A 22939-nucleotide genomic window follows, 5' to 3' on the forward strand; every position below is an offset into this window, starting at 1 on the left:
CTGGAGCTGCCTTCCAACACACTGCAATCAGGGCAGGTGAGCCCTCTACCCTCCACCCCTCACCCCACCTCCTGATCACCCAGCCCATTGCTGTCATTTGGAACAGTCTCTGGAAGGTGATCCATGGACCTGTTTTTTTTCTGAGATCTACACTGCAGGCACACACATGCTGGCCTTGCCAGGACACGTTGGTGGCATGACCCTGGGGATAGGTGGTTTCACACCTGCCTCCTCTGAGCCCAACACCTCTACCCAGCCTGGGAAAGCCGCAAGGTGTCCCAGGATGTGTGTCTAAGATAGTGAGGGCTCATGTGACTGCTCCCTGGGATAACAAGAGTGCCCAGCCTGGATTCCTGACACGTAACTAGAGGATCTTTGGAGGTCCTCGAGTCCAATGTCTTCGTCTGACAGAGGGGGTAACTGAGGATCCGAGGGGAAAGAGCTTGTCTGGAATAGTCAAGACAGGTACCCAGTTCCTGACCACCGTGGGGAGCCCATCCCCACTCCCGGCCCCGAGGCACTGAGGCAGGCTGCCAGCATCAACTTTACCCAGAGCCCAGCACATTATGGCTCCGGGACACGTCCCCATGAAGCACCTCGCCTTCACAGGTGAGGGGACTAGCTCAAAGTCACAGGCGTGTGTGCGCCAGAGCTCGCGCCCCGAGCTCTATTCCCTATTTCCTTGAACCTTCGCCACATTCTGTTACAGGACAACAGACGGGGCCTGTGTGTGGGGGTCATGCGCCCTCCAATCACTCTGGTAGGTGGCGGGGCAGTTTGTCCACTCGGCTACCAGGAGACTTAGGCTCGCGGCCGGCATAAGCGCGAGCTTGCGAGGGACGGGCGCGCGCGGGCGGGAGGCAGGGCGCGTGCGCGGCGGCCCCTGGCTCCGATTGGCTCCCGCGGGGCCGGAGAGGCGGGGCCGTGCGCGCCGCGCTTCCTCCGCCCGGGCTTCCGCGTAGCAGCCCCGGGAACCGGAGCGCGGGCGGGATCCTGCGTCTCGGCGGGCAGTGAGGACGGAGCTGCACCTGGGGGCCCGGGTCGGGGCAGGAACCTGGACTGAGGCAGCGGGCGCTGCGTTCCTGCGAGGTGAGAGAGCGGCGACGCCCTGCACCGGCCTCCGCCCCTGATAGGGGTGTGCCGTGTCGTGCCTGGGCATCCTGGCGAGCCGAGCTTGACCCTTCTCCTGACCGCCACGGCCCCGACTCCTTCCACCAGCCCCGATCTAAAGTTGACTGAGGACTCCCCCCAACCCCTCACCCCGCTAGTCTGCACACCTGTGCCTTCAACCCTGGTGTTCACCTTCGTAGATCAGCTCTGAACCCCTTTCTTCCTCAGTGACAGCACCCCCATCCTTGGACCCTCCAGGAACAACTTTTTCTTTTTCCTTCTGCAGATGGACGGGCCGGAAGGCAGTACCGGGCAGCCCGGCCCAGCTGATCGGTCCCATCGAAGCAGTGTGTCCTCCGTGGGAGCCCGAGGTGGGTCCCTGACCCCAGTCCCCACCCCGCCGTACCTTCCTAGGGTTCCAGCCCCGAGGACGTGACCCTGGCTCGTCATCTCTGTCATTGAAGATAACTTTATTATTAACTAACAAATAAGGTCTGTTGGGATGTGGAAAAGTGACAAGTTAGTCTGAAGACCTGAGCTCTGTCACTAGGCTACTTGCAGAGTTGGGTACTCACTTGTAAATCTTACTCACTTGTAAATCTTCCTCACTTGTAAAACCTTAGGTAGCTGTGAAATTCACATGAAATCTCATGAATGAAAAGTGACATATTCACTTTCTCTGTTTGGTAAATAGTTTTTTGAAAACAGGGATCATTATTTACATTTTATAGGAAGGAAATAGGGCCCTAGAGAGGTTAAGCACAGGACACTGGAGCCTTCACTGCCCCAGATGTCCCTCTGAATTTCAGCCTCCTGGCGTGCTGCAGTCCATGGTGTCTCAAAGAGTCGGACACGACTAAGCGACTGAGCTGAACTGACTGAACTGGACGTTATTTTATGATCTCTCAAGAAAGTGACTGTCAGAGCCAAACAGATTGGGGATCCAAAAAGCACCTTCATTTATGTTAGTAATAAACTATCCTCATTTGATTCACAGAAGCTCTGGGTGGGGTAGAGGGGGATGGGTAGTGGGGGATGGGTTTGGCGCCTGAGGCATGGGACATGCTGAAGTCAGTCAGCCAGCCGGAGGCCAGGCAGTACTGGAGCCCTCAAGGCTTCTTCACGGTGCCTCTGGTTCCAGTGATGGAGATTTGAATCTGGCTGCCCTTCCAAGGGTCTCCTTTGGGCTCCAGGCTCCAAACAGGCTGTCACCAGGGAACACTCAACTTCCAGGGTTGTACCTCAGCTGGCCTGTTTAAGACTTAAGTCCTTCTGAAAGGCCATCGTGTTGAGTCCTGAGGCTTGAAGAATCCTAAGGAGGCTAAGCCCTGAAACTTGCTGTACCGCGGGGTGGCCTTGGGAATCCTCTGTCCCCACGTAGCTTGGGCCAGAGAGAGATAGTGGCTTGCTTAAGGTGTGTCACCAGCTCTCTCCCTCCCTCCTTGCTTGATTTACTAACTGCTGTAATCTCAGGATGGGTTCAGTCTCTCTCTGCCTCAGTCCCACCTGTGGAATGTTCTCTTTCAGGGGAAAAGCATACCAGAGTCCTTGGGGCTGCCGGGGGAGTGTGTTGGGGGTGAAGCGGCCAGCCCCAGTTTGAAACTTTGGGGGTTTAGGGTGGGACAAGGCTGGTTCCTGGGCCAGAGTTGCTGGCTTTCTGGGTGGTTTGAGGGTCTCCAGTAAGTCCCGGTAGACTTTAAAAAAAATAATTATGTGTTTATTTCGGCTGCACCGTGTCTTAGTTGCCATGTGCTGGCTTTTTAGTTGCAGCATGTGACCTCTTAGTTGAGGTACGTGGGATCTAGCTTCCTGACCAGGGATGGAACCCCGGGCCTCTGCATTGACAGCATGGAGCTAACAAGCACTCTTCACAGGGTCCTTCGGGGATGCTGGGGCTCTGCCTCCGAAGTGTAGCCTTGGTTACCCCAAGGAATACAGGGTCCAACCCCAGCAGGTGAGTGGAAGATGCTTAGATGGCATGCCTGTGCTAGCTGGCCCAGCTGACCTTGCCCGGCCCACATTGCAGCAGCCGACGTGCTGGTGTACCTGGCGGATGATTCGATGGTGCCCCTGGCCGTGGAGAACCTGCCCTCACTCAGTGCCCACGAGCTGCATCGGGCCATCCGCGAGGTTCTACAGCTTCCAGACATTGCCCTGGACGCCTTCGCTCTCTGGCTCGTCTCCCCTCTGCTGGGTAAGGCTTGGCACTGAGAAGCCCAGGGTGGGGGGCGCTGGAAGGGCACTGACTGGCAGAGGAGAGGGCAGCTTCTAGAACCTCTGGCCACTATACATCAGGGAAAGATGGGACTCACATGTGTCCTGGAGCCACCCATGGCTTCCAGGACCCAGAGCCCTGGAACGATGCCTGGCTCCTCTGCCCCCATCTCCTTTCTTGGTGCTGGTGGCAGGGGATGCTGGAGCCTGAGCATCAGGAGGAGCGGGATGGGGGACAGGGAGGGAGCCGTGCACGTTCACAGACCGCGTGGTCCGTGCCACAACCTGAGCTCGCATTTTGCAAGTAGAATTTCACCGTACCCTCATGGCCCCAGCCTGGTCACACTGATGAGGAAATTGAGGTTTGGAGCAGCAAATGGTGGGACAGAGGTCAGAACAGAAGCCTGGGTGGTTCCCCCAGCCAGCCTCTCTGAACTGCTCTTCAGAGGCTGGGAGGAAGGTGGGACCTGGCCCAGGATGCAGCCACCCCAAGGGTGCAGCTTTTCCTGAGGGCAGGGATGATGAGTGGGAACCCAGCTTCTCTGCAGGGACCCTCCAGCCCTGCCCGGTTTCTGATCACCTGCTTTTTCTGTCCTGCTTTTTCAGGCTGAGATCCCAAGGCAGGGGTGGAGCAAGAGTGAGGGCAGTGGGGGCTCTCCAGCCCTCAGGCCTGGGGGGTGTGCGGCGGGCTTGCAGAGAGCCCCCTGGGGCCTCCGAATAGGGCCACTCGTCTGCTGGCTTGGTCAGAAAAGGGGCCAGGGAGAGGATGCTCCACCTGGTGCCGGGGCCAGGCTTGTTCTGGGATTACATACTCTCCCTTGTAGAGAAACAGGGTCAGAAGGGTGAGCCTGGTCCCTGGGCCCCTAGGAGTGTGTGCCTGTGCCCTGGAGGGAGGATATGCTGGCTTGGTGGAGGGGGGGGGAATGCCTGTCTCCCCACCCCCACCCACCGGTGGGAGCTTCCTGCCCAGCTGTTGCTCTCACCCACCCGCTTCCTGCTGACCAGTCTCTCTCGGCTGCTTCCCACCCAGCTCAGCCACCCCACCTTCACCCTCTGGCTATCGAGCAGGACTGCGGGCCCCTCAGCTTGTGTCTCTGGAAAACTGGGGGTGGTGGTTTCACGTGGCCCCTGCCCGGCCTTCAGCTCCCTGTCCCTGCAGTTGGCCAGCTGACTTCCTCCCCAACTCCCTCCTCGTTGCATTCCGTCTGCCCCCTCGCAAGAACATGAATGGGCCTCCTGTGTGGCCAGTGGGTTATGCCGGGCACCGCCTTGGCCAGGAGGCCCCAGCACGGGGTCAGCGCCCACTCTGTTCCCAGGCTGGGTTCAGGAAGGCTGAAAGGCCACTTCATCTTTGATGCGGGCCCTCAGGCCTCTTGGCCCCAGTCCGCCCCCAGAGCGGGTGCGGCGGTGATCCGTGCCCCAGGGCCGTGAGGCAGGGAGGGGTACCGCCTGCTGGAGCCACCCTTCAAGCTGGCTGTTTGGGAAGGTTTGACCTTCTGAGTGCCATTGTCACTCTGTGTGGAACAGGGCTCCAGGGACAATCTGTCTCGCTGGGGGGACAGCCTCTAGGCAGAAAGGCCCCATCTGGAACTGTGGGACCACAGTCCCGTACTGATAACAGGAGTCCTCTGAGCTGCCAGAGCTCGGGGTAAGGCTGGCTGGAGACCAGAGCCCCCTGGGGACATGCTTGGGTGGGGGCTGGCAAGGCAGAGGCCCAGGCAGGGCCAGGAGCAGAACAGTCCCCTGGGCCTCTGAGCCTACCACCAGCTTTGGGCTCTGCTTTCCAGGTCATGCCAGGGGCATCAGGACCGCCACCCCCAGCACCTTCTGTCTGCCACAGCCTCTCAGCTACAGCCCACCCTGGGCGCTGTAGGGAACAGTCAGACTGGCTGCCTGAAATCTGACCCCCTCTCACTTGCTGTTTGACTTTGGACAAACACCTTAGCCTCTCTGAGCCTCAGTTTTCCCTGTGGATGAAATGAGAGTAGGGTTATTTCAGGGCAGTTGCTGTAAAGCCCTTGAAATGGTTCGGTGAACGTTGGCCCTGAGTGCGTCGTCGCTGCTGTGAGCGTGGGCAGTTGCGCTGCTCACGGCTTCACGGTGGCTTTCCCTCTCCTCCCGCAGAGGTGCAGCTGAAGCCCAAGCACCAGCCCTACAAGCTGGGCCGCCAGTGGCAGGAGCTGCTGCTGCGATTCACTGACGCCCCAGATGACGACGTGGCCATGGGTCAGTGCTGCTGCCTGTGCGTCCCTAGCTCGGGGACTCACCCGGGTCTGGGGTGTGACCTCCCGGCCCAGCCAGGCCTCCCCTGGCAGGTGGAGCTGCCCTCGCTGAGGCCAGGGCCGGCATCTCCCCCAGGGGAGGGGAGCTCAGGATAGGGTGGGCTGGGGGAAACAGTGAGCACCTTGAGCTAAGCCACACACCCCCATCTCTGGGCAGCTCTGGGGTTTTCTGAGTGGTGGTGGAGAAGGCTCGGGGACTGAGGAGACTGGGTCAGTTAGCGGGGAAGACAGGGTGGCTCTGCGGGGTGGCCAGCAACCCCCTCCTCTCTCCCCAGATGAGCCTTCCCTACAGTTCCGGAGAAACGTGTTTTTCCCCAAATGGCGGGAGCTCCAGGTGAGGCAGGGAGCCCCAGGCGGTGACATCTCCCAGGGTGTCCAGCCTCCCCTTGTCCCTTGACCCCGGGTCATGGGTGTCCCTCCAGACTGAGCCACCCCTCCCCGCTGTTCCGGCTCGCAGATCCACGACAAGGAGGTCCTGCGGCTGCTCTATGAGGAGGCCAAGGGCAACGTGCTGGCTGCCCGGTACCCCTGCGACATGGAGGACTGCGAGGCCCTGGGCGCCCTGGTGTGCCGCGTGCAGCTCGGGCCCTACCAGCCTGGCCAGCCCGCCGCCTGCGCCCTGAGGTGAGGGCCCGTGGAAGGGACCCCCCTGGTCTCAGAATCCTGGTTGCAAGTGGTCTTGCCAGGTCCTGGAGTCAGGAGGCCCTGATGCTGTGTGACCTTAAATGAGTCACCCCACCTCTCTGGACCTCCTCTTCCTCATCTCTGGGCTGAGCGGCCTGGGCAGTGGGAGACAGGTGAAGTGACACCTGTGAGAAGACCCCTACTTGTGTGCAAGGGTGGAGCCCAGGCCCTGTGTGAGGTCAGAGGGAGTTGGGTTTATTCTCTTGGAAGTCATAGCCGGGGACTGACCACATTCTGAGTCCTAGTTGCCACTGATTATCTGATTTAGTCCTGAACTCCAGAGACAGGCCCCATTTCCTGACACTCCAGCATGCTGACTCCATGCTTCCCAGCTGTCTCTCAAGAAACCGTGCTCTTTGATGGGCAGGGGCCTGGGGTTGTGACAATTGAGTCTACCTGGGAAGTAGAGCAGGCCTGTCTCTGACCTCTGTGGACGAATCCTGAAGTTTAGCAATAATTGCAATGAGGATGTACTTGGAACACAGCCTGTCCTAGACTCAGGGTTCCCCCCAACACCAGCCCTTTGGTGTATAGCTGTGTTGCAGGGGGAAGGATGTGCCCAAACTGGGCCCTGTGCCTGGTGACTAACAGCTGGGGCCTAGCAGGGCCACCCACGCTCAGCGGAGCCTGAACGCTTCCAGCTGAGCTGGCTTGAGGCTGGCATCCATAGAAATCCTGGCTTTTGTGATGGGCATGTCTGGTCCTATTGCAGGTGACAGCAGACCCAGCTCAGACTGTTTGGACTTGAGGGACTTTGTCAGGAAATGGATGGGTCCATGGTGACTGAGGGCTTCCCAGGTGGCTCGATGGGTAAAGAATCCACCTGCCATGCAGGAGATGCATGAGACCTGGGTTCGATCCCTGGGTCAGGAAGATCCCCTGGAGAAGGAAATGGCAACCTACTCCAGTGTTCTTGCCTGGAGACTCCCGTGGACAGAAGAGCCTGGCGGGTTACAGTCCATGGGGTTGTAAAGAGGCGAACTTGACCGAGTGACTGAGACAGCAGAGGGTGACTGAGGTTCAGGGGCTCTGATTGGGTCTTCCCCGCCCACCAGACCCGGTCCTCGCTCTCCTTGCCCAGCCCTGTGTCCTCCGGGCCAGCCTGCGCTCAGGCAAGCTCTTGCCACACAGTGGCCAGGTGGCCACAGTAGTTGCACGTTGGCAAGAAGAGACCTCATCCCTCACGTGACCAGAGTCCTGAGACTCATCTGATGATGACGGCTGGGCCCAGGTCCACCCAAAGGAGACAGAGTGGCCAGGGCACTGATTGGCTGAGGTCCAGATCCTCCCTTGGACCCGCCATGAGCCTGCACAGACCCCATGGACTGAGGGTAGGAGGCCGGATTTCCAAGCGACAAGGGAGAGATGTGGGGGGACAGATGATGAAAATGGTAGTCCTGAGAAGTCGGGGGACAGCCCCCTGGATGCCCCTTCTCCTGCTGCTCTGCAGCCAGGCCTCTCCCTGCATCACATTCCTTTCTGTGTCAGGGCCACAGGGCCGGCCACCCCTCCCCGTGGCCTGGAGTCTTGCTCATCCAGAAGCCTCCTCCCCTCTTCAGTGAAAATGACGACCTCAACTGTGTTTGTTCGGCACCTGCCATATGCCAAGCACATGTCAGCACCCATCTGTATGAGTAGGGATCCCTGTCATTGAAACGTGGAGAAACGGGCCTGGAGAGGCGCTCATACCCAGGGCCCCAGCTGCGGTCCACCGGGAGGGCCGGCGCCCAGCCACAGTCACAGGGCTCTGAGGGGGAGACACGGCGCCGTCACACCAGGACTCTGAGTCTGTGTGATTGAAAATGCCCTTTCATTCATGAGCCTGTGCTGATGGTGATTTTTTTTTAACATCTCTATTTAGCAGAACAAAACATCAATGGCTCTAGGTCATTTACACTATCTTTTGATTGTAAAATTGCTGGCTTAGGAATCCAGACCCTCCGGACTCGGTGACACAGACTTGGCCCCAAGGCCCTCTGGTCACCGTCTGGTTCTGGGATGGGCCTGGTTTCAGCTCTCATCTTGTCTCCTGGCTTTGCCTTCAGGCCTCTCACCAACCAGGCAGCTGCAGGGATGGGGGCAGTGGGCTGTCTGGGGGCTTATGTCCAGGCACCCCCCCCCCATGCTTCCTGCACCCCATGACTGCACCTTCTTCCCTGCCTGCAGGCATGGAGCCGTCCTCAGCCCAGCCCCATCTCCCTTCCTCTACAGGGAGAAGCTGGACTCCTTCCTCCCTGCCCACCTCTGCAAGCGGGGCCACAGGCTCTTCGCTGCTCTCCGGGGCCGTGGGGCCAAGACCGGCATGGGCGAGCAGGGCCTGCTGAACGCCTACCGCCAGGTGCAGGAGGGAGCCGACAGCGAGTGTGAGGCCTCGCTGAGCCCCCACTACCGCGCCTACCTCCTCAAGTGCCACGAGCTGCCCTTCTACGGGTGAGCGGCTCCCAAGTGTGGCCACAGCCCCGGGCGCTGTGTCCCTCCCCGGCCCGTGAACCCATCTGCAATCCCACTGAGCTCTGTCCTTGAGGTGCGTCTAGATGCCAGCACCTCAGGCTCCACGGGTCCCGGGCTGGACACTTCCTCCCGCTCTCCTGTCACGAGCTCGGACACCGGGCAGGTCCTTTCCTCCCTCCTGCTACAGTCACGTGGCCCTTGGACCTGCCACCTCCCCTTCCGCCAGCTCTCGTTCACACAGGCACTTTTAGCCCTTAGCTCTTGGGTACCTACTGGGTGCCAGCACTCTCGAGGTGCTAGAGACCCCTAGGTGAGCAGAAGAGACCACCGTTCCTGCCCATGAAAAGGCCGTTCTAGGGGCAAGAGAGACAACAGTAGAAGCAGAGAACAGACCATGGGCAGGCAGGATGTCCGTGAGTACAGTGGCCACACTCCAAAGAGTGCCAAGGCTCAGGCCGGGTGGTGGTGCCACAGGAGGGGAGATTCCAGAGGTGGTCGGATTCCAGAGGTGGTCGGGTTCCAGAGGTGTTGAGGGTGGAGTGGAAGGAGCTCGTTAGGTGTGCAGGAGAAGAGGTGAAGGGGAGCAGGCTGAGGGGACTCCAGATTTCTGCCTGAGCAGCTGGGGGGTGGTGACACCAGCTGAGACAGGATGGTGTGGGGCGGGAAGGGGAACAGGTCAAGGCAGACTGGGGGCTTGTCTTTGGATGTGTTGATTTTGAGATGCTTGCCAGACCTTCAAGTGGCACTTCCAGGCGAGCCCTTGGGTTTCTGAGAAGAGAGTCAGGTAGTGAATGAGTCATCAGAATGCGGGCGCTGTCTGAAACCAGGAGCCCCAAGAAATGGCCACAGAAGTGAGTTTGGACCAGGCAGAGGATGCCAGCCAGCCCAGCAGGAGGGTCTCTGCCAGCCGGGTGAAGGGAAGGGTGAGGAGGAAGAATGACCAAGCTTCAGGTGCTGCTTCTGCAAGGTCGAGTTCAATGTGGCCCCTTGGGGCCAATCATTGACCTTGGCTCCCGCATCGTGGAGGTGGCAGCGGGTGGAGGAGCGAGAGAAAAAGAATCAGTGACAGTACGCGGAACCAGCTCTCTCGGGAGCCTCCCTGTGAGATGGAGCCCAGGGGTGGAGCCGCTGTGGGGGCGGGCAGAGAAAATCTTCTACTACCATGATGAGCGAGAGGTGCGTGTGCGGACAGGGAGGACCTGATCGAGTGAGGAGTTGAGGTGCGGGTGGGCAAGTGGCCACTCCTCCGGTCCTCAGTGGAATCAGGAGTCTGCCCAGAAGGGGAGCCCTCCCCAAGCTCAGAACTGAAGGCGGAGCGGGCTTGTCTCCAGTCCCCTCCTGGGGCTGCAGGATTTAACTATGGCTTTGGCTTTGCCAGAGACCCAGGTTCGATCCCTAGGTTGGAAAGATCCCCTGGAGGAGGGCATGGCAACCCACTCCAGTATTCTTGCCTGGAGAATCCCATGGACAGAGGAGCCTGGCAGGCTGCAGTCCACAGGGTCTCAATGAGTTGGACACGACTGAAGTGACTAACACCTTTGCTTTCACCAGCTTAGCCAGGGGTGAGGGCCCAGGGCACAAGTGTGACAGACCATGGCGGGGCAGGAAGGAGAGGGTGGCAGCTCAGTGCCTGGGTGTCCCAAGGCCCCTGGCCCCTTGCCCTTTCTCAGTGTCAAGTCCTGAAGTGGCTTCCCTGCCTGAGCAGCCCGTGGGGGGATGGTGGGCAGCCTCAGCCCCCAGGCTCTCCCAGCCTCCAGCAGCCTCAGCCCCCAGGCTCTGAGCTCTCGGGCTCCTGGCCATTCCTGGAACATCACTCACTCTGTCTCACACCTGTGTTCATGCTCTGCCTTCTGCCTGTGGGGCCCAGCTCGCTCTGTACCACCCAGTTCCCCTCCTGTCCTGTCTATTCCAGCCCTCCTGTCCTGCCTGATCAGAGGCCACCACCTCCACAAAGCCTCCCTCTGGCCCACCCGCTCCGTTTCTCCCTCCCTGGGCTGGGTTTCCACTTAACCTTTAGTCACCCAAACAGCGTAAGCTTCTCAGGTGCCTGGGACAGGGCCTGGCCAGTATACTTACTGGTGGGTGAACCCCGACCCTGGCCTTGTTCTTGGTGCTGGAGGGGACAGACTAACCCCAGTTTCCCTCCCCAGGTGTGCCTTCTTCCACGGCGAGATTGACAAGCCAGCCCAGGGCTTTTTGCACCGGGGCGGGCGCAAGCCAGTGTCTGTGGCCATCAGCCTGGATGGCGTGCATGTCATCGACTGCAGGGAGAAGGTAGGTCCTGCTCCTCCAGGGGGGACCTGAAGCGGGGGCCTCAGTGGAGAGGAGGGGAGGGGGGTCCTTACCCAGGCCTTCCTGATTCCCTTGAGCCTGTGGTTGGCCTCGGGGCAGGGTGGGCAGCCTCTCTGGCCTCCCTCCCTTGGATGTCTCTGCGTCTTCCACTGTCGTTCTGGGGGCTTCGCTGAGCCTACTGTGGGTCAGCTTTCCTGCCCAGCCTGCAGGGGAAGGGGGTGACTAGGGGGAAGGGGCTGCAGCTAGTGGAGAGCATCTGGCAGGGCCTGGCTGCTGTGCCTGACCAGTGGCTGGAGACTGGTGGTTTTCTGGAAAAACCCCACGACTGGGAACCCTCCCGGCTGTCAGAGTCCTGCTCCGCCTCCTGCTTTTGGCGCTAGCTGTCTCCGCTGGTTGTCTCAGCCTGTGTAGAAGTGATGTTGGCAGTCCGCCCCAGGGGCTTCTATGCACCTGGGCAGGAGTCCCTCCCATGCTAGCCGACAAGTTTTGGGGAGACTTCCGGTGGTCCCCAGAGAGGGACCCCAGCCCTTCCTGGGCACCTGCTCCCCGACATGCCGGGCCCAGCTGCACCTCCTGCCAAGATGCCACCCAGCTGATCTCTGGGGGAGGAGGGTCTCCCCTCCCCCCCATCCCAGCTCTCAGAGCTTGACCTGCTGGTGAGAAGGGCTGTGGGTTAGAGGTCTCAGTTCCTGGACCACAGCCCTCCTTGAGGGTCCGATGGAAGCAGGGATTCCACTCCTGAGAGAAACTCACACCTAAGTTTAGGCTCAGCCTTGGAGGTAAATATAGCCTGGCCAGGTGTCTGCTCTTGGTGATGCCCTCGGGGATGGGGCAGGGCAGCGGGCCTCTGCCCAGAGGAGTCCAAGCTCTGTCTTCCGCTGGCCAGCACGTCCTGCTGGGCCTGCGCTTCCAGGAGCTGTCCTGGGACCATACCTCCCCCGAGGAGGAGGAGTCTGTGCTGTGGCTGGAGTTCGACGGGGACAACGAGGGCACACCAGTCAACAAGCTCCTCAAGATCTACTCCAAGCAGGTAGGGGTGGGTGCTGCCCACACCCCGGCGGGGGTTGGGGTGGAGACGGTGGACTTAGGGGGCCCCAGGCTATCGGAGGTCTCAGACTGGCTAGCAAAGAGGTGAGAGGGCTGCTGAGGGCCTGGACACCAGGGAGCTGACTCCTGCTGACCGGGAGCCACCCAAGAGGGTGCAGAAGGCCAGTCAGGTGGTGGGGCAGCTGGGGCAGTGGTTGGTGGAGGGCTGCCCAGAGCTGTGTGACCAGCGTGACTTTATTTCACTCTTGTGCACTCAGCACCCTGTCTTCCCACCCCAAGCTCCACCCCTGTCCCTTCTCCTCCCACCCTGGTCACGGCCGAGGGCCCTTCCAGAGCTAAGTGCCTTGGTGCTCCCCTCCCGGAGCAGAGATGCGCTCCAGGGACTCCCCGTCTGTGAAAGCACCCAGCCCCTCCTGCCTCTCTGCCTCGAGCCTCTAAACCCTCCTGGCCACTCTGCTCCCTCTGCCCCTGCCTTATCACTGGCCTAGACTGTTTTTTTGGTCACACTGGAGCCTGTGGAATTCTAGTTCCCTGACCAGGGATCAGACTTGGGGTCTGAGTGGTGAAAGTACAGTCCCAACCACTGGAACACCAGGGAATTACCCAGGTCTCTCTTTTTTAATCTAAATGTTCTATTTCTTTAGCACAGTTTTTTGTTTTTTAAATCTCAAACATCCTTTTCTTTTAAAAAAATACCTGTTTATCGGCTCCATTGGGTCTTAGTGGCGGCACGCGTGATCTTTGTCGCGTCATGCGGGATCTTTCGTCGCAGCGCACGAATTCTCTAGTTGTGGCACGTGGGCTCTGGAGCACACAGCCTCAGTAGTTGCAGTGCACAGGCTTAGTTGCTCCGCAGCATGTGGAATCTTAGTTCCTGACCAGGGATCGAACCTGTGTCCCCTGCATTGCAAGACAGATTCTTAACCACTGGACCACCAGAGAAGTCTCCATGTCATTGAATTACAATATACATACAGAAAAGTGCCCAACTCCTAAGTGTATATAGCTCAACAAATTTCCCAAAAGAAACCCATGTAACAGACTTCCCTGGTGGTACAATGGGTAGGAATCTGCCTGCCAGGGCAGGGGACACAGGTTCAGTCCCTGGTCCAGGAAGATTCCACAAGCTGAGGAGCATCTAAGAGCCCGTATGCCACAACTGCTGAGCCCACACTCTGCAATGAGAGAAGCCGCCGCGATGAGAAGCCGGTGCCTGGAGCGTAGCTCCCGTTCACCACAGCTAGGGAAAAGTCCAAGCAGCAGCGAAGACCCAGTGCAGCCAAAAATAAATAAATTATATATTTAAAAAAGAAACCAAAAAATAAAAATAGAAACCCATGTAACACCGTTCAGATTAAGAAAAACCCCTCCTCGATCCCCCTCCCAGCCGTGCCCCCCACCAAGGGACCCCTGCATCCTGACTGGTGTCACCCCAGAGTCGTTGTGCCTGGCTTCGAACTTTATGGCAGAGGGTCCCCATGGCGCCTTCTGTTCTGCCCAGTCTCGCGCTCAGCCCTGTATCTGGGAGCTCCATCCCACTGTAGGTGCCAGTGCTGTGGTCTCCCACTTGCACTAGGCGTTCCCGTGTGTGAGTTTGCCCCTCTTGACTTTCCCGTCCCATTGCTGACGGGCCCTTGGGTGTCCAGTTCTGGCCTGTGGCAGAAGATGCTGCGTGTGTCCTCTGTGCACACGCCCAGCTTCACGCCCCGGAGCTGACTGGCCGTGTGCTGGCGGCTCCAAGAGTTATAGTATCGTCATCTTGTCCCTTCAGCCACTCTGGTGGTTGAGGAGGGATATCTCCTTGTGCTTCTTTTCTTTACTTTTTATTCAACTTTATTGAGATATAATTTACAATAAAATGCACCCGTTTTGAGAGGTGAGTTTTAACATGTTCACATAGCCACCGCCACCACAGGCAAGCTACAGAGCTGCTTATTTGCTGTCCACGTATCTTCTTAGAAGTGAAATGTCTCTTCACATCTTTTGCCCATTTTTTATTGGCATTATTTCCATCACCCCCAAATCTCCACATGATTTTAGTTGGCATCCCTCCCCCACACACACACACACAAATGAGGTTGAGCACCTCTTACATATATATCCACCATCTAGATGTCCTGTTTGTTGAAGTCTGCCAATTTTTCTTTGGGGTTTTCTCTTTTTTTTTTTTATTGTTTTATACATATCTCTTCAGATGATGAGATATGTATGATTTCAGACTCATCTCTTCACTTGCTATCTGTTACCTCCTCTTGGCTATACCTAGAGTTTTGCTTTCTCCAGAATGTCATATAAACACACTTATCGAATTTACCCAGGAGAAAGAGGCATATGTCTACACACAGATTTACACTAAGATGTTCATACAGTTTTGTGTATCATAACCAAAGAACTGAAAACCACACAAATGTCTGTCGACTGGTAGATAGATAAACAAATAGCAATCCAACCCTATAGTATGTATACATACTCTATGCAGCCTTTTGAGCCTGGCCACTTTCACTAAGATGCACGCTGCTGAGATGATCCGCATTTCACGGTGTACTGGTCTTTTCCTTTTGACTGTTGAATAGTGGTCCATTGGGTGGATGTACTACAGGTTAGCTATTTACCCACTGAAGGATATTTCCAGTTTGGGACTTTGTGAATAAAGCTGCTCTAGACATTTGTGTACAGGGTGTGGGGTGGGCGTATGCCTTCAGTTCTCTTGTGTAAATACCTAGGAGTGGGATTCCTGGATTGTATCATAAACATATGATCAGCCTTACTGGAAGCTACCAAACTGTTTTCCAAAGTGACTGTGCCATCCTACAGTCCCTCCAGCCATGTCCGAGGGTCCAGGTCTCCGCATCCTGCTCAGCACCTGTGGTGTCCGTGTTTGCTTGTTTGTTTGCCATTATAATGACTGTACGGTAGTGGCAAGTCAGCGTGGTCGTTGTCTGCATTTTCATTACGACTTGGGATGTTGATTATCCTTCTGTGTGTTTATTTGTTACCTGTAGGTCTTTGATGGAATGTCTGTTCAAATCATTTGTCCACTTGGTTGAAATCGGGAAATTTGTAAAATAATTTTATTTATGTGTTTTATTTTTGACCGTGCTGGGTATTTATTGCTTTTTGTGCAGGCTTTCTCTAGTTGCAGCAAGCGGGGGCTACTCTTCATTGCGGTGCTCTGGCTGCTTCTTGCGATGGCTTCTCTTGTCGCAGAGCAACAAGGGCTCTGGGCGCTGAGGGCTGCAGTGGTCGCGGCACATACGCTCCATCGTTGCAGCGCACGGGCTTAGTTGCTCTGCATCATGTGGAATCTTTCCGGACCAGGGATTGAACTTGTGTCCCCTGCATTGGCAGGCGGATTCTGATCCCTCGTGTCACCAGGAAAATCTCTAAATTGGCTTGTCTTCTTAGTGAGCTATAGGAGTTCATTATATGTTCTGCATACCAGTCCCTTATCAGATTAATATTTTACAAATGTTTTGTCTAATAACTTGACAAAGTCTATAACTTTGTCTACAACTTTTTATCTTCTTAAAAATGTCTTTTGAAAAGATGTTTTTAAATCTTCTAGTCCATTTATTTTAAATGACATTTAAAAATTATTTTATTTATTTTATTTATTTACCTTTGGCTTTTCTGGTGGCTCAGACAGTAAAGAATCTGCCTGCAATGCAGGAGACCTGGGTTTGATCCCTGGGTCGGGAAGATCCCCCAGACGAAGGGAATGGCAACCCATTGCAGTATTCTTGCCTGGAGAATTCCATAGACAGAGGAGCCTGACTGGCTACTGCCCATGGGGTCGCAAAGAGTCGAACACACTTTGTACTAGGTCTTCATTGCTGCACAGGCTTTTCTCTAGTTGTGGCAAGCGGTGGCTGCTTCAAAGTTTCGGCATAGAGCTTCTCATCGCGGTAGCGTCTCTTGTTGTGGAGCACAGGCTCTAAGACACGCAGGCTTCAGTAGTTGTGGCACGTGGGCTCCAGACACAGGCTCAGTAGTTGTGGCACACCAGCTTAGTTGCTCCTTGGCGTGTGAGATCTTCCAGGATCAGGGATCGAACCCATGTCTCCTGCATTGGCAGGGGTATTCTTTACCACTAACCACCAGGGAAGCCCCCGGTCCATTTATTTTATATCTCCATTTATTTGTCTTTGATTTCTTTCACTAACATTCTGTGGTTTTCAGCATACATATCTTATATACCTTTTATTAGATTTATCCCCCTCCCCTTTTTTTTTGGTGATACCAGAGATGGTACTGTTTTTTAGTTTCAATTTCCAGTTGTTGGCTGTGGTATATAGAAACACAGTTAATTTTGTTTTCCTCATATCCTGTAACCCTGTGAAACTCACTCACTTGTTGAAAGCAGGTTTTTTGAGGCTCCTTTGGGATTGTCTCTGGACCGTTAGACGTTGTCTGTGACGGGGGCAGTTGTGTTCTAACTTTGCTGGCCACGTGCCTCTCCCTGGTCTTGCCAGGCAGCACTGGTCTCATCTGGTGAGTCGGGGTGACCGGACATCCTGGGCCTGAGGGGAAAGCCTCCAGTCTTGCTCTAAGTAAGCGTGGTGTTGGCTGTGTGTTCTGTAGACGCCCTTCATCAGGTTAAGGAAGTTCTCTTCCATTTCTAGCTTGCTGAGTCTTATCCTGAATGGACATTTCATTTTGTCGGAGGCGGCTGAGGTGTAATGGCAGCCTCCCCCAGCCTCAGGAGTGTCAGGCGGTGTTGGAGGATCTCAGAGGGCGGCCCTGTTGCGCTCAGCTCCGTGCAGCTCCCTCAGGGAGGAGATGCCAGTGTGGGGCCCGGACCTCCCGTGGTTTCCTGCCTTGCTTGCCCTCCTCAGGGTGGCTTATGTTGCTCTGGAGCAGTGTTGGGTCGCCCCATCGGGTGGGCAGTCACCGACTGCCCCCTCGGCCTCTGACCCTGCTCCCCAGGGGGCTCTCATCTCGGGGTCCAAAGCCAGCCTGCGTCTACCCCAGTCCTTGCTGTGTCCCGCTCCCTGAACACGCCCTGCCTAGGCAACGCCACCTGCTGGCAACTTTCTGTCTGTGGATCTGCCAGCCCTGGCCGTCCCCGCCCTAAGGTGCCCAGACCCTGCCCGCTAACATCTGGTCACGTCACCTTTTATGGCAACGTGTATAATGTTTCAAGCCTGATGAGAAGGCTTGAGGAATGTGTTCAGGGGAACCGCCTACCCCACCCAGCTGACCTCACGACTCAGCCAGCAAGCCAGGCTCCCCTATCCTTCACTATCTCCTGGAGTTTGCTGAGATTCATGTCCACTGAGTCGGTGATGCTATCTAAACACCCCATCTGCTACCACCCCCTTCTCATTTGGCCCTCAATCTTCCCCAGCATCAGGGTCTTTTCCAAGTCAGTTCTTCATACCAGGTGGCCAGAGTATTAGAGCTTCAGCATCAGTCCTTTCAATGAATATTCAAGATTGATTTCCTTTAGGATAGACTTGTTTGATCTCCTTGCAGTCCAAGGGACTCTCAAGAGTCTCTTCCAACACCACAGTTTGAAAGCATCAATTTTTTTTATGGTCCTTCTTTATGATCCGACTCTCACATCCATACATGACTACTGGAAAAACCTTTGCTTTGACTATACAGACTTTTGTGAGCAAAGTGATGTCTCTGCTTTTTAATACACTGTCTGGGTTCGTCATAGCTTTCCTTCCAAGGAGCAAGCATCTTAATTTCATGGCTGCTATCACCATCCGCAATAATTTTGGAGCCCAAGAAAATAAAATCTGTCACTGCTTCCACTTTTTCCCCATCTGTTTGCCATGATGTGATGGGACCGGATGCCATGACCTTATTTTTCTAATGATGAGTTTCAAGCCAGCTTTTTCACTCTCCTCTTTTTTGGGAAGATCCCCTGGAGGAGGAAATGGCAACCCACTCCAGTATTCTTGCCTGAGAAATCCCACGAACAGAGGAGCCTAGAAGGCTACAGTCCATGGGGTCACGAGAGTCGGACACAACTACACAACTAAACAACAACAATCTGACCCCTGAAGTCAACCCAAATGGGGTGCCTCCCCTGGCCCACAGAACAGACTCCCCTTCTTTTCTCGTGTAAAAGGTATTTGTTTCCTCATCGGCCTCCCCCACCAGCGGGTAGGCCATGTGGGTCTGGATCCTCTCCCTCTGCAGCAGGTAATAGAGAGCCCCCCAGGCCTCACGCCGGCCCCTCTCCTCCCCAGGCCGAGCTGATGAGCAGCCTCATCGAGTACTGCATCGAGCTGAGCCAGGCTGCGGAGCCCGCGGCCTCCCACGAGGCCGGCCCCGCCTCGGCCTCCGGCTCCTCGCCGCCCCCTCCCCAGCGCGCCCCGCTGCGGAGGCAGGGCAGTGTGGTGTGCAGCCGCATCCAGCACCTCTCCACCATCGACTACGTGGAGGAGGGTGAGTGACACCGCGCTGTGCACACACACCTACACGTGTGCACGTGCAGACCGCGGGGCGCTCCGGAGGTGGGGGCCGTTCCAGACGCAGAGAGTTAGCCTCCAGCCAGCAGGACCTGGGGGGGGGCAGGGGCGGGGTGCACGCGTCCCATCACTTGATGGAGAGTCGGAGGCCTCCCTCTGGGGCCCCGGCAGCAAGAGCCCCTCACTGCTGTGTCCACAGGCATATCCTGTGAAAAACCAGAAACTACTAGTGTCTGCTACTAAAGGTGTGGGTGTGGGAAGGATGGATACATACCCTGTGAAATCAGTGCAGCTGGTAAAGATGACATAGGTGCCCTAATGCACGCTTTCCCTATTGGCTCAGTGGTAAAGAATCTGCCTGCGATGCAGGAGACACAGTTTTGATCCCTGGGTCGGGAAGATCCCCTATAGAAGAGAATGACAACCCACTTCAGTAATCTTGCCTGGAGAATCCCGTGGACAGAGGAAGCTGGCAGGCTACCATCCATAGGGTCGCAAAGAGTCAGACATGACTGAGCGACTCACACACACAACACACATGATCTGCAGTTGATTGAACTGGTGGATGAGACCACAGTTCTGTGAAGGGCCAGCTAGAAGTTATACCAGATTTTTGACTGCACAGAGGGTTAGCATCTCAACCCGCCTGTTGTCTAAGGGCCAACTGTATTTGTAGCTCATCAGCTACTATAAACAGCATACCTTACCTGGTAGCCAAATCCTTACCTGGAATCTATAACTGTTTCCTCAGGATAGATTACTAGAAATGGGGTTGCCAGGTCAAAGTGTGCGCCCACTGTACCCACCCAGGAGAGAAGGAGGCACCTGCCTCTCCATCCTCACCCACCACAGGTGTTATCTTCCTGAGGGCAGTGAGCTCGTCAGAGTTGGCCTTCGGATGCTGGTGAAGTGAGGTCGTTTTTACATGATTGATCACATACAGTTTCTTCATGCATTACCATTTATTTCTGTTGCCTATTTTTCTTCTGTCACTTGCTTTTGAAAATTAACATATTATGTTAATACGGTATGTTTGTTAGAATTAATGAACCGACATGATACAGTAAATTAACAGAAGTCCTTAGTGTTAACCTTACCTAACATCCTTTTTCAGATGCAGGGTCCCATCCAGAATACCACACTTCATGTGGTTGTCGTGTCTCCTTAGGCTCCTCTTGGCTGTGACAAGTTTCTCAGACCTTCCTGGTTTTTGATAACTTTAAAATCTTGAGGAGTACTGGTCAGGCATATTGTAGGATGCCCCTTTACTGGAATCTTCTATTTTTCTCATTATTAGACAAGAGTTAAGGGTTTGGGGGAGGAAGATCACAGAAGTAATGTGCCATTTTTACCACATTATACCAAAGGTGCACTGTCAACATGATTTTGACTTTTGATGTTGACCTTGATCACCTGGCTTGAAATTTTTAACTTTTAAGAAGTCTTTTTAGGGACTTTCCTGGCAGTCCACTGATTAGGATTCCAGGCTTCTACTGCCAGGTTCAATCCCAGGTTGGGGAACTAAAATTCCACAAGCGCCACCCGCTCCCTCTTCCCCCAGAAAAAGTCTGTTTAATCTCATCGAGGATCATTTTCAGGCACTGGTATGTATTATAGGTATTTTGTGACTTTGCTCTGTTGTTTCTTCTTTTTTGTAATTGAATTATGTGTGTGTTCAGTCATGTCTGACTCTTTGCGACCCCATGGACTATACCCCGCCAGGCTCCTCTGACCATGGAATCTTCCAGGCAAGAATACTGGAGTGGGCTGCCCTTTCCTACTCCAGAATTGAATTACAGTTGACATACTATATATTCGTATATATAGTGATTTTGACATAGTAATTCAATAGTTTTATATGTTACGAAGTGATCCTCCTAAGTCTGGTTATCATCTGTCACCATACAGAGTTATTATAGTATTACGGACCATATTCCTTATGCTATCTATGACATCCCTGTGAGTTCTTTATTAGCTGGACGTTTGTACCCCTCTCCAGTCTCTTTTCGAACAGGTTTGGACACCACAGCAGGCCCAGCATCAAATGGAAACCCTGGTGACCTGATTTAGGAGACCCTGCCCCTGATCCTCTCACTATGGGAGGGTTGGGGGTGGGGCTGAGGCTCACGAAGCTGGTGGGAGTGAAGAGGGGAGCTCAGCCTGGACAGGGTCCAGAAGGGGCTCCCCTGGGGCCAGGCCCTTCCCTGGGGGGTCCTCCTCAGTGCATCCTTCTTGTTCCCCCAACAGGCGAGACGATCAAGCGGGTGAAACCGAAACGCAGCACATCCTTCTTCAGCCGGCAGCTCTCTGTGGGCCAGGGGAGCTACACCGTGGTGCAGCCCGCCGACAGCCTGGAGCAGGGCTGAGGGCGTGCAGGCAGGAGGGCGTGGGGGCATCGTGCTGCCCGAAGGCGAATGCCGGGGCGGGGGGCGGGGAGGGCGGCCTCTGCGTGTCGACAAGTCACTTCTGGGCCGGGCTGGGGTGTGCAGAGCTGGCTGGGGGCTGCCGCAGGCTCCCTCTCACAGCCTGCCTGCCGTCCCCTGGACTCCGGGCTCCGCTGCTGTCTCTGAACCAGTCTGACCAGGCCCTGGCCGCCCCCTCCCACCCAGGGGCTTGCCTTTGTGCCCCTCTCAAGACAGAGTATCCCCCGCTCTGAAGTCCCTCTGGTGGCAGGTGGCTGAGCAGTAGGGCTCAGGACACTGCAGAGGAGAGTGTGTGTCTTTGGTTTTTTCCCTGGACGTTGGGGGCCACATCCCCACACTCCAGCTCATGTGGCCAGGCTGGGACACGGCCCTGCGGGAAGAGGGTAGGGGGCCTCCACAGACAGTGAAGCCCCCACAGAGCCCTCTCCAGCTGGATGGAACTGGAGGGTCCCCTGTGCCCCTCCTGCTAGTCTCCCTTGTGAGCAGGAGACCCTGACCAGAAGGAAAGTCTGCTTGCTGATCTTTGGTGGTGTCACTGTGCTGGGAGGTGGCCCACGGGCCCACACTCCACACCCGGAGGAGCTCCCAAACCCCCTGGGGGCTTCCAGTTTCAGTTTTGATCTTTTTTATGATCTGCTTTGGTCCCATGAAGCGTGTGAATTCAGGCGACTCACGAGGGTGCCCCCGCCATCTCGGAGCTGCTGGCGCTCCTTCCAGGATGGTCCTGTGGTTTCATCCAGCCCCAGGCTCTTGCTCGGGAAGTCCCTGGCTGGGAGGGGTCTCTTCTTTCTCGGGGACTTTGTAGGGAGGTGGATGTGGCCTGGGTGGAGCTCTTCCCACGACCTCCTGCCTCCTCCCAGAAGAGCTGGCCTCTCAGCCTTGGGCTCCTTCTGGGTGGTCACCCCACCACCACCACCGTCAGGGGCGCTTCCGGGGACTTTCCACAGGAAGGAGGCAGATCCAGCCCGACACAGGGTTTTCTTTGTCTTCCCTTCCCGGTGGAGAATGTGGGGACGCGAATGTGAACCTCCTGTCTCCGGATGTCAGAGCCCACTCACCTCCTCCCTTTGTTGGCTCTTGAACTCCAGATGTTTCCAGGGGGGCTTGCCCTCCAGCAGTAGGGACTTTGGTATCTGTCATAATGAACGGGTGTCTCCCAGCTAGAGGACATCTCATCTCTCCTGGAGACCTCACTGGCTCCCAGCCCCTCTGGCTCCTAGCCCTCCGGTTATCTGCTCCCACTCACTGTTTTGATGCCAGGTGAATTCTTATCTGATAGATTGAGGGGCCTGAGGGATGTGATGGGTGTGTGTGTGTACACAGATTACTTGTTTTGACTCTTCAGCCTCTTCTTCCTGTTTTCTGAGCAACCACTGTGCCTTAACTTTTTCTGTCTGCCCTTTGTGGGACAAAGCAGTGTTTCACTAAGTGCCCTTTGAATATTCCTATCCTTTTGTATCATGTGACTTATTAAAATCAATTTCCAGCAAACTTTGTTATTGTTGTTCTGTCGCTAAGTCGTGTACTGCAGCACTCCAGGCTTCCCTGTCCTTCACTATCTCCTGGAGTTTGCGAAAACTCGTGTCCATTGAGCCGGTGATGCCATCCAACCATCTCATCATGTGACTTATTATAATAAAAGCCATTTCCAGTAAACTTTGGGGTGGTTTATGTTATGAAATAATGAGAGTGTGTTAATTACAGCCTGGGAGATGATTATAGGCTGCATATTTGCTTTTTATTAAATATGCATGAAGAAGACTTACCTGGCAGTCCAGTGGTTAAGACTCCATGCTCCCAATTCAGGGGGCACAGGTTCAATCCCTAGTTGGGAGCTAAGATCTCAGGTGCTGCAAGGAAGATCAAAGATCTCACGTGCTGCAACTGACTCCTGGCACAGCCAAATAAATATTTTCTAAAAATCAATTAAAATACTTAATAAAAAGTAAATAAAACAACCCGCAGGGAATTGCCTGGTGGTCCAGTGGTTAGGACTCACTGCTATCACTGA

General features: G+C 55.6%; 1 protein-coding gene across 1 annotated transcript; it reads left to right on the forward strand.

The window, feature by feature from the left end:
• Nucleotides 1–928: 928 nt before the first annotated feature.
• Nucleotides 929–22419, forward strand: FRMD8 (FERM domain containing 8). Its single transcript, XM_043452102.1, has 11 exons — nucleotides 929–1089; nucleotides 1397–1481; nucleotides 3137–3304; nucleotides 5449–5550; nucleotides 5882–5940; nucleotides 6064–6230; nucleotides 8502–8720; nucleotides 10892–11015; nucleotides 11920–12063; nucleotides 18284–18482; nucleotides 20753–22419. The coding sequence occupies exons 2-11, from the start codon at nucleotides 1397–1399 to the stop codon at nucleotides 20869–20871; spliced, it is 1386 nt and encodes a 461-aa protein (XP_043308037.1). The 5' UTR covers nucleotides 929–1089; the 3' UTR covers nucleotides 20872–22419.
• Nucleotides 22420–22939: the final 520 nt, after the last annotated feature.

Source organism: Cervus canadensis, chromosome 29 (genome assembly GCF_019320065.1).
Source record: "Cervus canadensis isolate Bull #8, Minnesota chromosome 29, ASM1932006v1, whole genome shotgun sequence".
Lineage (NCBI taxonomy): Eukaryota > Metazoa > Chordata > Mammalia > Artiodactyla > Cervidae > Cervus > Cervus canadensis.

Bases quoted from the DNA above. Each gene is read 5' to 3' on its own strand.
- FRMD8 (XM_043452102.1), top strand. From the start codon at position 1,397: ATGGACGGGCCGGAAGGCAGTACCGGGCAGCCCGGCCCAGCTGATCGG. The intron at 5,941-6,063 runs GTGAGGCAGGGA...TCCGGCTCGCAG, and splicing joins CCAAATGGCGGGAGCTCCAG to ATCCACGACAAGGAGGTCCT. The intron at 11,016-11,919 runs GTAGGTCCTGCT...TCCGCTGGCCAG, and splicing joins TCATCGACTGCAGGGAGAAG to CACGTCCTGCTGGGCCTGCG.